At 27.5% G+C, this 16,825-nt stretch overlaps 1 protein-coding gene, 2 long non-coding RNA genes and 1 other non-coding gene across 4 annotated transcripts; 3 read left to right on the forward strand and 1 right to left on the reverse strand.

Annotated features, from left to right (window-relative positions):
• Window positions 1-878: 878 nt before the first annotated feature.
• Window positions 879-1,798, forward strand: LOC136074610 (uncharacterized). The gene is made up of 2 exons (XM_065786945.1): window positions 879-1,366; window positions 1,414-1,798. Exons 1-2 carry the CDS (start codon window positions 879-881, stop codon window positions 1,796-1,798), a joined length of 873 nt encoding a protein of 290 aa, XP_065643017.1.
• Window positions 1,799-2,257: 459 nt separating this feature from the next.
• LOC136075505 (uncharacterized) lies at window positions 2,258-4,647 on the reverse strand. Its single transcript, XR_010635986.1, has 2 exons — window positions 4,565-4,647; window positions 2,258-4,002 (listed from the first exon to the last, which is right to left on the reverse strand). It is a non-coding gene; the product is annotated as an uncharacterized LOC136075505 (long non-coding RNA).
• Window positions 4,648-13,905: 9,258 nt separating this feature from the next.
• Window positions 13,906-15,125, forward strand: LOC100204502 (BPTI/Kunitz domain-containing protein 4). The gene is made up of 3 exons (XR_010635562.1): window positions 13,906-14,039; window positions 14,804-14,950; window positions 15,026-15,125. It is a non-coding gene; the product is annotated as a BPTI/Kunitz domain-containing protein 4 (transcript).
• A 374-nt stretch (window positions 15,126-15,499) lies between these two features.
• LOC136074923 (uncharacterized) lies at window positions 15,500-16,095 on the forward strand. Its single transcript, XR_010635563.1, has 3 exons — window positions 15,500-15,735; window positions 15,805-15,894; window positions 15,969-16,095. It is a non-coding gene; the product is annotated as an uncharacterized LOC136074923 (long non-coding RNA).
• The last annotated feature ends 730 nt before the right edge of the window (window positions 16,096-16,825 follow it).

Raw genomic sequence — 16,825 nt, forward strand, 5'->3', positions numbered from 1 at the left:
TTCGCTCACTAATAAACATGTCATTTTTATATAAGATTATATTTTTTTCAAAAATTGGGTATGTAAAAACAATTTAATCCACTTCTATATTTTCCATAATCTTTCTTAGAAGATAGATCTATAACAACAAATCCATGAGGATCTGACCATGCTTTATTACAAAAATCTTTAAACTCATCTTTTTCCATATCACTTGAAACATGATCATTATATATGTGATTTAAATTTTTCGAATCTTGTGGAAATAAACAAATAAAATTTGTATTTTCTCGTATAGTTTGCCTAGGTAACATAAAATAATTTTGTACAAGATAGAAACAATCTACATTACTATGTCTTCCTCGTATATAATATTTTTCACACTTATTTTGCTTTGTTAATTGTAGATCATCAAATATCATCAAATTATTCTTACGAATATCTAGATCTTTAGGATCTGGTACATCTTCTTCCGTTTCAAAAAACTTACACTCTATATCTTTTTTCTCATTTAAATTTTTTGAAATATCTTCAATTACAAGCGCAGGGTTTGAATTTGACTTTTTTATTTCGTCTTGTAGATTAAATAGTTCTAGAATAACTTCTTTTAGCAATTTTTTTTCAAAAGATTGCTGTAATATTTTGTATTCTGGTTGAAAAAGAGACTTTCCAAAAACTTGTAAATTATTATAATCTAACCAACCAGGTCTTAAAAGTAAATTCAATAATAAAGTAGTTTTTCCACAACCCGACTTTCCAACAATAATTCTTCTTATACTCCTAGGGAGCAACTTATTATTATTTCTCTTATTGTTATTCGCATTCCATGATAAATCTATAATATCCATTTTTTATATATCTAGATTTTTATATAAAAAATTTTTTATATATATAAAATAATGTACTGTGTTAAATGTAGAAAAAAAACAAATACACTAAACTTGCAAAATGTTGTGAGTAAAAACAATAGAAATATGCAACGTGGAAATTGCGCTATTTGTGGAAGATTAAAAACTCAATTTGTATCATCAAAAACAGGAGGAGATTTAGTAAGTTCGATTAATTCAGCAACACGTAAAATAAAACTACCATGGTCGAAGTTTCCAGGTGAAATGCATTTACCGGGAATGAACTTTTCAGGTCCTGGTACTAATTTAGATGAACGATTAACTTCTACTGACGCATATAAAGAATGGAGTAAACCTATAGATAGAGTTGATAATGCAGCTTACCATCACGATCTTGCTTATAAATACTTAAATGACACAGCAAATAGAAATTTAGCTGATAAAATGATGATTGAAGAATTGGATTCTATAAAAAATCCAACAATACGTGAAAGAATTGAACGAGGTATTATAAAACCTATTATATCATCTAAAGCAAAGTTTGGACTAGGTTTTGAAAATACTCAAAAAAACTACAATCGATCAGCGAAAATATTATTTGGCTCAATCTAAATGGAAATGCACGATCAGAGAAAGTACATCCCAAGTTTTTGATAAATGATAGAGTCAGGATAACTAAAAAGAAGTCAACATTTGAAAAAGGATACACACCAAGATGGACTGAAGAAGTTTTTGCTATATCAAAGATTCAGTACACAGATCCTCCAACTTATAAAATAACCGACTATAATGGTGAAGAAATACATGGTACTTTTTATGAGCCAGAACTTCAAAAAACAAATCAGGAAATATTTAGAATCGAAAAAGTGATTCGTAAACTCAAAAACAAATCATTTGTAAAGTGGTATGGATATCCTGATTCGTTTAACTCTTGGGTTGATAATAAAAAAATTGAGAAAATTATAATATAGAACAATTTTTTACAAAATACAAAAAGTTTTATAAAAATTTTGATTTTTGATAATTATAGTTTGAATTGACCCATAAAAAAACGATCAGGATTGATAAGAAAAAAATTGAATTTTATCAAAAATATGTAAATTACAATTTGAAATGAACCTGAAATAATATGAAAAAAATGTGGATAGTAAAATGGTCGAAATCAAAATGTGCCAGAACCCGCATTATATACTACTCGCCAACTTGCCCCAGCACGGGGTAAGTTGCTTATACTCAAGGGGTAAGTTGACTCACAATAATAAAAATTAAAGTTTAAGGTCCTATTTATATCTATTCCAATAATACTTTAACCCCCCACTCCTTTTAAAAAGAAATCCTAGCTGAAACATACTTTTATCAATATCATCAAACTTTTGGGTCAAGTCATTGTAACATTTTAATCAAAAGGGTAACTATAATTAAAAAGTATACAATTAAACGTATAATATAATTAAAAAGTGAAAAACAAAACAGTGTTCCGAATTTATGGTTATACAATAAGAATTAAAACGTATATTATTTTATTATATGAATATTTTCAACTAATTGAGTTTCAAATCGGCCTACAGCAATTATTGCAAATGAAAAACAAAGAGTTTCCGATTATGCATGACTCGTGAGCCCAAAGGTGACATTGGGTGCATTGAGCCCAGACATCTTCTGGTTTACTTTTAGAAAACATTCCAACACAAATCAAACAGAAATACTCCTTTTCTACAGAGTTATTTGGACGATTTAAACTTTTTCCCATTAAATGTATACTTCCTTTACTAGGTGATCTTCTACTCATCTTATCATTATCTTTATTCAACTTTTTTGTTTGTTTTTTCTCTTCAATTGCTAACTTTTTCTTTTTAGCTGATTCTTTTTCTATTTTTAAAACATTCATATTTGGTGAATCTGTAAGGGTTGATATGGTTCTATTTCTTTTATTAACCCTAACTCTTTTTCGATAGAAAAAGAGTTAGGGTTAATAAAAGAAACAGAACTACAGTTAACTCTATAGACGCATTGTACATCATTATTGCTTGATGTGGTTCTGTATCTTTTGAGCAACCAGCTTCTAACATGTCATTTTCTGATATTGTAAAGTCAACATCAGTTACATTACTTATATTTAGCGCTGTACTTTCCACAGCACAGTCTTGTTTCAGAGATGGTCTATCTGTGTAATAGGCTGGCATAAAATCGTGTTCACTAAAAATGTTAACATTTAGTGGAAAAATTCCTGTTTTTGCAAAACCAACCTTGATATTATTAGGGGTACATGCTAATGGAAATGAGTAACACACAATACCTGGTATTCTGTAAATAGACATTGTGGAACCAGGGTGCATTGTCATCAATGCATTGCAAGCTGTGTTAGTGTATTTTTTAAAAGGTCCAAATTCACTTCGATCTAGAGGTTGAAGTTTGTGGCTGCAATAAGGAGGAAATGAACAAACCGATACCCCATTTTCTTTAAAGTAATCTAAAGCCTTTACTGAAAGATGAGAGTCATGATTATCTAATAGCAACAAAGCCGTCGTTCTTTCGTACTTCTGGCATATTTGACAAAATGATGGGAAAACTGAAAAAATTGAACTTCGGTCATCCAACCAGATGGGTTTGCAGCGCCTGCACTTCCATTAGGAGCGCCATTTAAAAAATAGCTTTTAAATTTCACACGAGGAAATATGAAAAATGGTGGAATTGAATTTCCATTTGCAAAAACAGCAACTGCAACAGTTACTAAATTGCCTCTCTCAGCGGAAGTAAGACGTCCAATTTGTTTAAAACCTTTTCTTGCTACAATATGATCTGGAGTTTGAACTGTGGTAATACCAGTTTCATCCATATTCCAAACATCTCTACTTTCTAATTTTAAACGATTAAGAACAATTTGTAAATTGTTGTAAAACTTTTAAACATTTGTTGGATTAAAACTGGAAACATGTGCTTGACTTGTTGCCTCATTTTTATTTACTGACAGTTTTTTGTGCCTTTTGAGCTAAGCACTGAACCAGTTCTCTCCAGCTGCTTCATTTGCACTCCAATTACGAGACATTTTTATGCTATTTGCTTTTCCATACTGATAAGCTAGTTTCCTCACATCCTTAGGAGAAAGTCCCCAATAAATATCAGAAGCTTCAGTCACATATTGTTTCAATAAATCTTCTTGTAAATCAGTAAAGACCTAAATGAACAATACCAATATTAAAATAAATAACACTACATATATGCACACACACACAAACAAAACACAGTTATAAAATATAACTGCTATATATATATATATATATATATATATATATATATATATATATATATATATATATATATACATATACATATATATATATATATATATATATATATATATATATACATACATATATATATATATATATATATATATATATATATATATATATATATATATATGTATATATATATATATATATATATATATGTATATATGTATATATATATATATATATATATATATATGTATATATATACATATATTTATATATATATATATACATATATATATATATATATATATATATATATATATATATATATATATATATATATATATATATATATATATATATATATATATATATATATATATATATATATATATATATATATATATATATATATATAGACTAATAAAACAGCATCATTTTTTATAACGTTTTGAAAAGTGAAAGTCTTATCTGTTTTTCGTTTATAATTTCGCATCTGACCTTTCAGGAGGATTCAGGAGCTTTTTATTTTGTTTGTGGAGTCCCGCAGGAATCAATATTTGGACCTTTATTATTTTACTAATGATATAAATAAATATTAATGATATTATATATATAATGTAATAAATAATAATAAACTTATTATATTGATGATATGAATAAAGCTTCTCATAAAATATCGCCAATTATGTATGCAGACGATACATATTTAATCTACAATAACTCTGATGTAAAAATATTGTTCGAAACAATGAACGCTGAACTAGAAAGCTTTAACCAATGGTTTATAGCTAATAAGTTATCATTAAACTGTGAAAAAACAAGTTTTACTCTCTTCCATAAAATAAGATAATCAACTAATCTTCCGTTAAAGTTGCCAAAACTGTCAAACAACAAAAATGAAATAAATCAAGTAAATTAAACAAGGCTTTTGGAAGTAATATTTGATGAGAACCTGATGAGAAATCATGGAAAACATATTAGTCTCATTGAAGCAAAAATATCTTCTGCTATAAGTGTATTATATAAACCTAGCGCCTTTCTTGATTATAAATCACGCAGCATGCTTTGTTTCATTCTTGTTCACTGTCATTTCTCCTACGCTAATATTATTTGGGCTAACACACGCAAAAATAAATTTAATAAGATTACAGAGCCTTCAAAACCACGCATGTAAAGCAATGAACTATTTAAAGAGATTAGAGACTCTTCTCCTGTAATGAAATACATGAGTGTGTTAAATATATCAAAACTTAATTCGCTTCAAATATTAATATTTATGTATAAATATAAGAATAACTTGCTGCCAAAAGTATATTCTAATATTTTTACATCGGCGTTTTCACAAAATTACAATCTTCGATCAAATACCAACCGTAACTATCACTTGAGCAGAGTAAAATCGCAAGTGTCAAAATTCTCAATTATTAGCTAAGGGCCGTCATTATGGAATTAATTAAAAAATAACAATATAAAAAATTTGAAAAGCACTTTCTCTTTTAAACCACAAATGAAATTGCATCTCCTTAATTTCTGACATATATGTAAGTATGTTTGAATATGTGCGTATGTTTATGTGTATATGTACATATGAGTATGTATGCATATATGAGATTTATTCTTCACGTAGTATTTTTCAGAAAAAATATTTGATTTTAAATTTACTTAAGCCATGTGAGCTTTAAATGTTATTGTAAAGGCGCCCTATGAAAAGATTGTGGTGACACCAGTCATTCGTATCTTCTTTGAGCCCCTGTCTGTTTCAAATATATTCTTTGTGTAAGGTAAAAGTTTCATTGTAATTTTATTATTTTATTTTTATATGAACAGCGAAATATATTAAAAAAAAAAAAAAAAAGTTTTTTTTTTATAAAATACAAGTATTGAATAAAATATAACCAAATGTTTTCATAACTAAAAGTAATTAAAAAACCTTGTAATAGGTAAAAATATGTGGTAATATGTAAAAATATGTAACCAAGTTAAAAGCATAAACATCTAGTTTTCAAATAATATATACTACGCAAGTATTATATGGAAAGTGCTCCTAGTAAAAAGCTAAAATCTCTTTAAGTTTATCAGAAACACGCAGCTCGCGCAATAGTTTTCAAAAATCGTTTTTCTTACACGAAACAACTTTTTAAATAAATGAATGTTTTAAATGTATATCAACTAAATGTCTTTAATGCATTATGCTTTATGTTTAAATGCAGAGAAAATTTGTTGCTAAATGTATTAAAAAATCTTTAATGTCTGAAACCTAAAAACAAACAAAATTTTCCAAAAATTTAAAGCATTTTGGCACATAAAGCTGTTCCTTATTTCAATAAGTTATTTGAGTTCATTTTGTACAAACCATTTTTTCTAAATTCGTACCGACTAAATGTTTCTAAATACCGACAGGATCCTGGATCCTTGAAAGAAAAAAAAAAAAGGTCCTCAAAACTAAAATTTACCCGACTGATTGTGTCAAGTATTGACAAAGTTCGTCAAAAAACTAACTATAACTTAAATCTCACATTCTTTGGGGAGTTTTCCACCCCCTTCCCTTTCCCCCCTCCCTAACCTCCACTCACACGCCTAAAATTGCTTCTGGTTATAATACGGCTATCATCTTAGAGCAGCCGTGGCGCAGTGGTAGCGCACTTACCTCAGAAACAAAGGACCTGTGGTTCAAAGCCCACCACTGGGCAAGTTTTGCGACATCGGTTAGGAAGGAAGCGTAAACTCCCAATTAAATGCTCATCCGCGGTGCTCTGTGATAAGAACGTAAGGACTTCTTGGGGCACCTAAATATATATATATATATATATATATATATATATATATATCTTAGCTCAAAATATTTTCGATAAGTAAAAATAAAGTTGTAAAAAAATTTTTATTATAAAGTTTTAGTCAAAATAGAGCACAATTTAAATATTAGGCTGTTTATTTTTTGCATTTTTAACTTTTTATCAACGAAATAATTTTTTGATTATCAGACTTAAATATAAAACCAATAAGTTTCAGCCTTACTCATTTTTTTGATTGTAAGCATGGCAATACTTTCTACAAGCCTTCCCTTTGCGAATCCGTATTTTTGACTGGGGGCGGACAATCTTACGGAATGATATATTTTAGTTTTTTAAAAGTTCAATTTGTGAGTAGTTGATTGCTACAATAAAAGGTTAAAAAGTGCTGTGTTCCTAAATGTACAGAAAGACACTAAAAATAATGTACGAGTTTTTACGCTTCTCTCCAATGAATAGAAAGTAATTTTTCAAATAAATCATAGACTGTTGACTGTAAAAGACATTTTCCAGAAAATTTTTTAAAAACTATTGTCAATGGGAAAGTTAGACCGGTTGAACCTCCTTCAATTTTTTCAAACATTCACCTAGTGTGGTTCTAACTCAACCTTTAAAACGTAGGTCCACTGCTAAAGTGTTGTCTTCTATCAGAACTGAAAAGTGTGATAAGTTGTTGCAATATACCTATGTTTGCTGCTCATATCTCAACCAATTTTAAATTTGAAAGTTTCCATGTTGGTGTTCATTGTTATATTTCTTCACTATCGAAAAATTGTATTACATACCTTGATCGCTGCTCAAGAGTTGAAGAAACAATACGCTTCCTGAACAACGTTGAAATTGATCATCAAAAGTTGGTATTACAAGATCTTATTACATCAATGAATGCATCGGAAATAGGTAAAACAATATATCCTGTAGAAATTATAATCAAATTGTATTGTCATTTTTTAGACTTCTCGAAACTTATACAATCAGGTACGAAAAGATTTTAAACTGTCAAGTGTACAAACATTAACAAAAATTACATCTATGACAAAGAAAGTTTTAGATATTGACTTTATCAGTACTATTTTTTCAAATTTAGAGAAAAATCATAGAAATTGTAAACTTTTGATGGATGAAGTTTATGTAAAGTCTCTTCTTTATCATGGTGGTTATCTTTTTGGAAAAGCGGAAAATAATCCAGATTTGTTAGCAAATAGTGCTTTGGGTATTATGGTTAAATTTTTAAAAGGTGGGCCATCTTTTTTATCCAAAATGATACCAGTCTGTCATTAGGATGGTTCTTTTTTGCTTGAGCAAAAAATTTGACTGCTAAGTGGAGTGACCTTAAATGTATCTTTGATTTTGAAAAAGATTAGCTAAATAAGTTATCAAGACTAAATTTTGTAGCTATAAATCCAAAACCCATTAAAAGACAAGAAGTATCACATAGTTTAAGAATATTTTGCGATGAAACTATAGCTGCCCTTAAAACCTATTCAAAAGTTATCCACCGTTGCAATATAAATGAAACCATTTGTTTTTTAGAAAAAGTTACTAAATGTTGGAAAACTGTAAGCGTAAAAGAATATTATGATGATATGTGATGTGATGTGATGTGATATGCGATTTTTAGATTCTCGTAAGAGAGTTATTTCTGAAGAATTAGACATAAATTTGCGGTACTTACTTGATTTTGGAGAGATGGCGTTTAAAATAAGTTGTGAACAAGGTTATTGAATGAAATCTTTAACTGAAGATACAGGTACTTCAAATTGGCATACATGTTATGGAATCGTAGAGATGTGTAAATACTTGCTAAAAAACAATTTTGATTATGTTACGTTTGGAGAGTTTTCAACAGATTACATTGAAAAAGCATTCAGTAAGTTTAGGCAAGATTCATATTTGTAACATACTTTATTACAGTTCAAAATGTTGTTGAAAAGTTAAACATTGAGAAAAGCTAAACTGTAATTGGAATTAAAAGTTGATGTTACAGATTATGCTATTCATATCGAGCATTCTTTTCAAAAATGTGGCTATTTTATGAATGAAGAATCTTGTGACATCATTAATCAATTACCTGAACTAGAATCATCTTTGTCGCTGAGTACAAAATGTATTTATACAGTACAAATGTATTATATTGTAGGTTATGCTACAAGAAAAGATGATGTTAGTGAAAACGATTCGTTTAATGATACTGCAATTTAGTTTCAGTTATATAAAGACTATACAAAAACTATGGACCGCGGTGGATTGAATATACCTCTCGACTACTGTGTGCAGTAGGTATTTTTTTGTTTCATCATTTTTGAAATTGAGAAAATCAAAATGTGCAGAAAGTCATTGTGTAATATATTATAATATAATACAATATGATAATATCTGATATTTATAACTTTAATATCTTAAAAAAACATGGTATAGTATTATCAAACATATTTCTTAAAAATTATTGTTTGCTTTTTTCACCCAGGTCCAATAAAGAACCTGCATTGAAGATTTTAAAATTATCTGTATAACATTGAAAAATTATGTACAATTTTTTATCACATTATTAATGTACATTTTTTATCATATTATTAATGTACATTTTTTATCACATTATTAATGTACATTTTTTATCATATTATTAATGTACATTTTTTATCACATTATTAATGTACATTTTGATATTTTTTTTCTTTTTACTCGATGAATATTTTGATTTTTTTTTCTTTTTTTTTCCTAAGCATTATGTTAAAGTTTGTTCATTTTTTTGCGATTTAGATTTTAAATAATTACTTATTTTAAAAAAAAACTCATTATTAAGAAAAAAATTGTATTTTATTCTTTTTTCAAAACGTTTTATTTAAATTTAATGATATTTAATAAACACTGCTATAGACATTTTTTGCATTAATACAGTACTTTTAAAATTTAGTTATATAACTAAAAATGATGGATTAGTTCGCAGACTTTTTTAGTAATTTTTTATATTTAGTAAATATTAGCTTATGTCTAATCTAACACATACAAATTTGAATTCAATGATATTATTAAATAAAGTTCAATACTTATTTATTGCTGATTGACGCAATAAGTAACCCATATGGTAATTATCAAGAAAAAAATTTTTTTTTTAAGAAGACAATATTTTAAAATGTCGCAAATTAATTAATACTTATATTTTCTTAGGAAATGACGTTAAAACATCATTACTCATTGTATTACTTAGTAATATTAACTTTTATAACTTTTAATTTACTTAAAAGTCAATGTTATTCAAATGAAGATAACTTGATAAAAAAATGCTCGTTACATGAAGCCCGCAGATTTGAAAATATGTACTGCACATACAAAGAGTTACACTTATTATTATTGTTGTTATTATTATCATTATTATAATCATTATTTTCATTATTGTTATTATGTGTTTCACTATTGTTATGTAAGTATTTCGGTGATAAGAAAAATTAAACACAGCTAAATTAATAAAAATAAAATCCAATAAGAGTTTAGGATCGGTAGAAAGGCTACTTAAATTTTTAGGAAAAGTTCAAGTGGCCATTCCACCAATCATGCAGTTACTCACCATGCTCATCGTATGGTGAAACGCTTTATATTTAATATAAAGCGTTTGATGAAGAGTGTACCCTTGGTCGCGGGCGCTTTTTTTTTTGATGTTTCAGATAGGACACTTTAAAGTGTTCTATCTGAAACATCAAAAATATTTTGCAAGGTCTACCTTTTTGGCATTGGTGTGAACATACTTAAGTTTGGAGTTTGCAAAATGTGTGAAATTTCGCATATTTTGCAAACTCTAAACTTAAGAATGTTCATACCAATGCCAAAAGAGGAGGCCTTACAAAAAATTAGGAAGGTGGAGGTCTAGGAACAAAAAGGCCCACGAACGTTTGCCTCCTTCCTCTCCAACCCTTCCGCCCTCCCCTCCTCCAAAATGAAGGTGTTATAAATTTTAAGTAAAAAGAAGACAAACTTAGCTTTATACAATTTCGCAAAAAAAACCGGTACTAAACAAAACAAAATTTTTTTGTTTTGTGAAAAATACGGTTCTAATCGAAACAATAATTTCTTGTTTTGTAAAAACCGGTACGAAACAAAATGCCAGTTTTTATAATAACTTTTTAAATAACTTTCGGAAAATAATTTTGAAAGTTATTAAAAAAGTAGGATATTTTACGGAGAAATCAATTTTTTAAACAATAAATTAATTAGTTGGGGAATATTGAAAGTTAACATAATCTCGTATTTAGTAGGTGTTCTCCTTTATATAACATAATTTGAAATATTTCATTCAAAGAAAGATTGCAAACTCTTGATGCGAGTTTATATAGATGTAAATATATAATTTATGTCTAGATGAACTTAAAGTTAACAAATTATTAAAGTAAAATTTACCTACAGTTGACAAATTCTTTGTTATCGTTCATTATTAAATTATAACGTCGTATGCGTTTGCAAATTTTCTTAGAAGCGTTAAACCTTATGAAAATGATGCTATTGCATTGCTTTGTTGATATACTTTTAAGTTAAACTTTCGTTTACGAAACTTTAAGTTAGTGTAAGTATTAAACGCGCATTTATTCTGCTTAAATGTTAAAGTTCATGTATTGCTCGGGGGCGTGGGAATCGTGAAATACCTGTTTGGGGTGTATAATTATGAATTGTTCGGTAAAAACCATTACGAAACAAAACAAGTTTATTTTGTTTTGTAAATAACAATACAAAGCGAAACAAAATTTTCTTGTTTCGAAAAATACGATACAAATTGATATCTTTTTGTTTCGTAAAAACGGCACGAAACAAAAGTTATGGTTTTGTACCGTGTAAAAACCGAACTTCCGAGAGGATACGAGAAGGCGCAAATGCTTAGTTTAAATAAACTTTTCATAATTACACTTTCGATATTTTATTTATATTAGCAAGCCGACAATAGGTTTGATTATAATCAAAAGCAGTATAAAATTAACTGTATAGGGAGTGGGGTAATGGCGAACACCTAAGCGGGAATGCGAATTAAAGACACCAGTTATACTAAATTGATCATATTTATTGCTTATCAATTAGCTTAACTATTCAGTCACAAACCCTCAAATGCAATTTTTAAAAATCTCATTATAAAATAAAAATTTATAGCAAAAATAAAACCATTGGTGTTCGGAATTACCCTACCTACGTGGGGTAATTCCAAACACATTGGGGGGTAATCACAAACACTGTTGTGTAATAACGAATAAAATGCTAATTGAAATAACTAAGTCTAAAAATTATATTATGCAACAACAACAGCAATAAAGGAGTGGTATTATTTCCACAGAAGCTTTAACAGAGTGTTACTCAAGAAAAGAGTTGCATAAAATTATCAGAAAAAGTTGAAATCAAATTATAGTAAACAACATCCGCAGCTTCATTACACTACTGCACGTCTGGAACTGAGCATAGGTTCCCTTCTCAGCAGGTAAAAAGAAATTGTCGAACTTATTTTTCTACAATGCTGTTTTGACCATGTTCGGAGTTACCCCGCGCTCGCCACTACCCCACTCTCCCCTAAATTTAGATTTAAAATAACCATGCCAATTTTTAATTCTGTTTTTGTATTTAAGATCAATACCTTCTTAAAAATGTTTTGGTAAATAAATGTTGTTCCTTGTAACATCCGTTAATGGAAAAACCATAAGCGATGTTGAGGAGGAACACACCTGGTAAATAAAATTGCTGGTCTATAAACTAATATGGTTTATAAAACAAGTATTTTAAGGAACAAAGTACTCCAAAATACTCTCCTAAAACCTTTTATATTGATTTTATTGTAACCCCTTTTGCAGTATTTATTATTACTCATTATAGTTACATAACTTGAACTTTACTTATAAAGATGTTTTTGTTTCACAAGCAAATTGCAAAATCCTTTAAATATGGATCGCGCAAACATTTTTTATTGTTTTATTACGAATTTCAGATTTGGCCATATTCAGAGGCGTAGAAAGAATTTTTTGGTGTTCGAGATAGGTAACTTCCAGACATGGAGGAAACTCCAAACATTTATATGTTTATACTTATGTCAAATAATGAGGGTTTGCAAAAAATTGCGATGATTGGAGGCTGGGAACAAAAAAGCCCCAAAATTTTCGCCCCCCCCCCTGCCCCAAACGTGAGAGCAACAAGTTGATGAAGTATTTTTTGTACTATTCTTAACTAGGCTTATATTCATCGATAAATTTTAAGTTTCATAGTATTATCTATTAGCGTTTAAAAATTATTACTATATAAAATGTGCAACCCCCTCAAATTGAGGGGGGTTTAAACTTTATATGGTCATAATTTTTGAACGCTAAAATATTTTTAAATGAAATCTAAAATTTATCAATGAATATAAGTCTAGTTAAGAATAGTACAAATAATACTTCATCAACTTAATGCTCTCACGTTTGGGGCAGAAGGGCGAAAATTTTGGGGCTTTTTTGTTCCCAGCCTCCAATCATCGCAATTTTTTGCAAACACTCATTATTTGACATAAGTATAAACATATAAATGTTTGGAGTTTGCTCCATGTCTGGAAGTTACCTATCTGGAACACCAAAAAATTCTTTCTACGCCTCTGGCCATATTTGTACTTTTATTGAATGAGGACGCTTAGTAAAAGTAATTTTGCAGCGAATGGAACTCTCAACAAAACACCCCCAAACCTTCATATATAAAATGACTTATTTATTAGATTTACGTTATTGCTAATTGTTTTCAAATAGTTTTAATTATTTTTAATTTGCGTCAATGAAAGTTCATCAACATTCGTTGTTTTATTTTATATAAATAGATTTTTTTAAATTTTTGCCATTTTTACCATATCAAGTATAAAAGGTTTATTAAAAATTCATTACAGATTTATCGGTTAATTGAATGTATGCATTTTAAAGTAAATAAACTGGTCTTTAGTAAATGTGAAAATTTAATGCAAAATTAAATTGCAACATTTTTTTTACTTTGTTTTTATAAATATGCTTTTATTCTTAACTAAAGTTTATTCATTATTTTTACAGAAAAATACTCAAAAAAAACACAACTGAAATAATACAAAATAACTCCACTAAATTTTGCTTTATGTCTGTTTTTCTCAATTTGCTACTCTTCAACTGCACTTACTTGCATTAATTGTGATGTAGTTAAATGCAAAGTGCCAGTAGGATGCAAAGGTAAACTTTATTATCTCTTGAATAATCCAAACTCTTGGCTTTTTATCTCAAGAAGATTAAAACGTAAGTTTTATCACCTGTAGAAAGATGTACATGTGAAATTTTATTTTAAATCTCCAATAAGTGGGTTAAGCTACTTTAATTAAACGACTGTTGTGATTGCTTTTGTTTAATTCAAGGACTAGACGCAAAAGACAGACGCCATAAAAAATTGCACTGATAAGAAACTTTAGGTGGATTTTTTCTCAACTTGTAAAAAAGGTGACAAAAACTTAGTTCGGATAGAAAGATTAGCACTACGTTATTTTTGAGTTGTAAACAAAAAGTTCTTTTTATATACCCGGTTACCTTGTTTATTGGTTGCATTGGTTATTTTCCTTGGTTATTTTTTTTGTTATTTTTAAAAAAAGTTAGTTTTAATATAGTTTTCTTTTGCTACGTTTTAACATAATAGTAGTAAAGACAAACTCCATAGCTAAGACCAAATCTTTGGGTTGATGATATATCAAAATCGACAAAGATAAAGTTTATAGTTTGATGATGATCATTTGAATTAGATTTTTAAAATGATTTTACAACGTGTGTAGAAGATTAATAAATTGCAATAAAAATCAATAATCCTTCTCATTTAGCGCATTACACACATTATTATCTAAAATTAGATTTTAAATTTTATAATCCAATACAATTATGCTTATTTTGTGAAATTTGTTACTTAAAAAATTCTGTAAAACTTATCTATTAATCACATTTTCTATTATTAGCTGGAACAGTCAAAGACTTTAGTGGTTGTTGTGACGTATGCGCTCAGAGTGCTGGTGAAGAATGTGGAGGGATATTGTTGAATACTAAAAAGTGCGGCAACGAATTAACATGTGTCAAGAATAAAAGTACTGACTTGATGGGAATATGTATGAACCATTTATTATTTGTTTAATTTGTAAAAATTATTTAAACACAATTATAAATAACAATCTTTTATTAAGGTCGACCAAAATGCGGACCAGTGTGCAAAATATTTTGCAAATATGGAAATGTTCTTGATGAGAATGGATGTCCAACTTGTCGTTGTAAAGTTAAGAATTTTTATTTTATATATATATATATATATGTATATGTATATATATATATATATATATATATATATATATATATGTATATGTATATATATATATATATATATATATATATATATATATATATACATATATATATATATATATATATATATATATATATATATATATATATATAAATATATATATATATATATATATATATATATATATATATATATATATATATATATATATATGTATATATATATATATAAATATATATATATATATATATATATATATATATATATATATATATATATATATGTATATATATATATATATGTATATATATGTATATATATATACACATATATATGTATATATATATATTTGTATACACACACATATATACACACACAGATACATATATACACACACGCACACACATGCATATATATATATATATACATACAAACACATATATATATACACACACGCACACAAACTCACACACATGTATATATATATACAAATTTTATTTCAAGATCCACCGAAATGCGGACCAGTTTGCGATATATTTTGCCCTTATAGACATGTACTTGACGAAAATGGATGTCCGACTTGTCGCTGTAATAGTAAGAATCTTTTTTTCTCTTATCTATCAAATAGGTTATAAAAATAACGCAAATTTATTTCTCTTTAAGGACCACCAAAATGTGGGCCAGTGTGTATGATTTTCTGTGACAATGGAAATGTTCTTGATTGAAGAGGATGTCCTACCTGTCAATGCAACAGTAAAATAAATAATAGTTATTTTATGAATTAAATGAATTAAAAATCAGGTTTTATCATTTAAATTTTTTTTTAGATAAAGGAGTATAATTTAAAGAAGATTTTGAGTAACGTTTTTTTTTCAAAACTTTGGTTTATGAAAGAGAAATTATGTATGTCTTTGGAGACGTTTCAAGTTTTCATTATTTGAAGCTTTTGTAAATATAAAATGTGTAACTGTTATGAATAATAATATTTATATTCAATGTTTAAATTCCTGACTATTATATATTATGTTCCGACAAGCACAAATATATATGTCTGCTTCTTTATACAAAGTTGCCTATAACTATATACAAAACATAAGGTTAAAGCATCGTAAAAATTGACGTTACTACTGTATTTTTTATTTAAAAATTATTACTTTATTATTTAAGGTGCCTTAAGACAAAATTATTGACTACTTTTTTTTGGATCTTATAACGTTTTTAGGTATCCATGCCTATAGTAAGGAAGTCTAACATTTTCAACGGATTGGTAACGTGATACAGCACTTGTGAGGGGAACTAAATATGTAGAATTATACTCCATTGTGTCATAAACAATTCTAAAAATCATTTTTTTGTTTATATTTACAGTCAATTTTGAAGAGATTTAAGTAAATATAGCACCAGGATAGTGCTATATTTACTTAAAGTTTTGAATCGAAATTTAATTTTGGATTCGACCTCCAATAAATTTATATTAAAGCTCAGAGAAAGCATGTACATAGAGTGGAAAAAACCCACTGTTAATAAACAAATGAGCCGTGTAAAAATTAAGTATTTAATATATTTTAACCAAGGATGGTTATGATGTAGTCGAAACATGTATATACTTATATATATATATATATATATATATATATATATATATATATATATATATATATATATATATATATATATATATATA

This window comes from Hydra vulgaris, chromosome 01 (assembly GCF_038396675.1).
Source record: "Hydra vulgaris chromosome 01, alternate assembly HydraT2T_AEP".
Taxonomy (NCBI): Eukaryota; Metazoa; Cnidaria; class Hydrozoa; order Anthoathecata; family Hydridae; genus Hydra; species Hydra vulgaris.

Excerpts from the sequence above, each read along its gene's own strand:
- LOC136074610 (XM_065786945.1), top strand. The coding sequence starts at position 879 with ATGTACTGTGTTAAATGTAGAAAAAAAACAAATACACTAAACTTGCAA. Across the intron at positions 1,367-1,413 it reads ATTATATCATCTAAAGCAAA|CGAAAATATTATTTGGCTCA; the intron begins GTTTGGACTAGG and ends ACAATCGATCAG.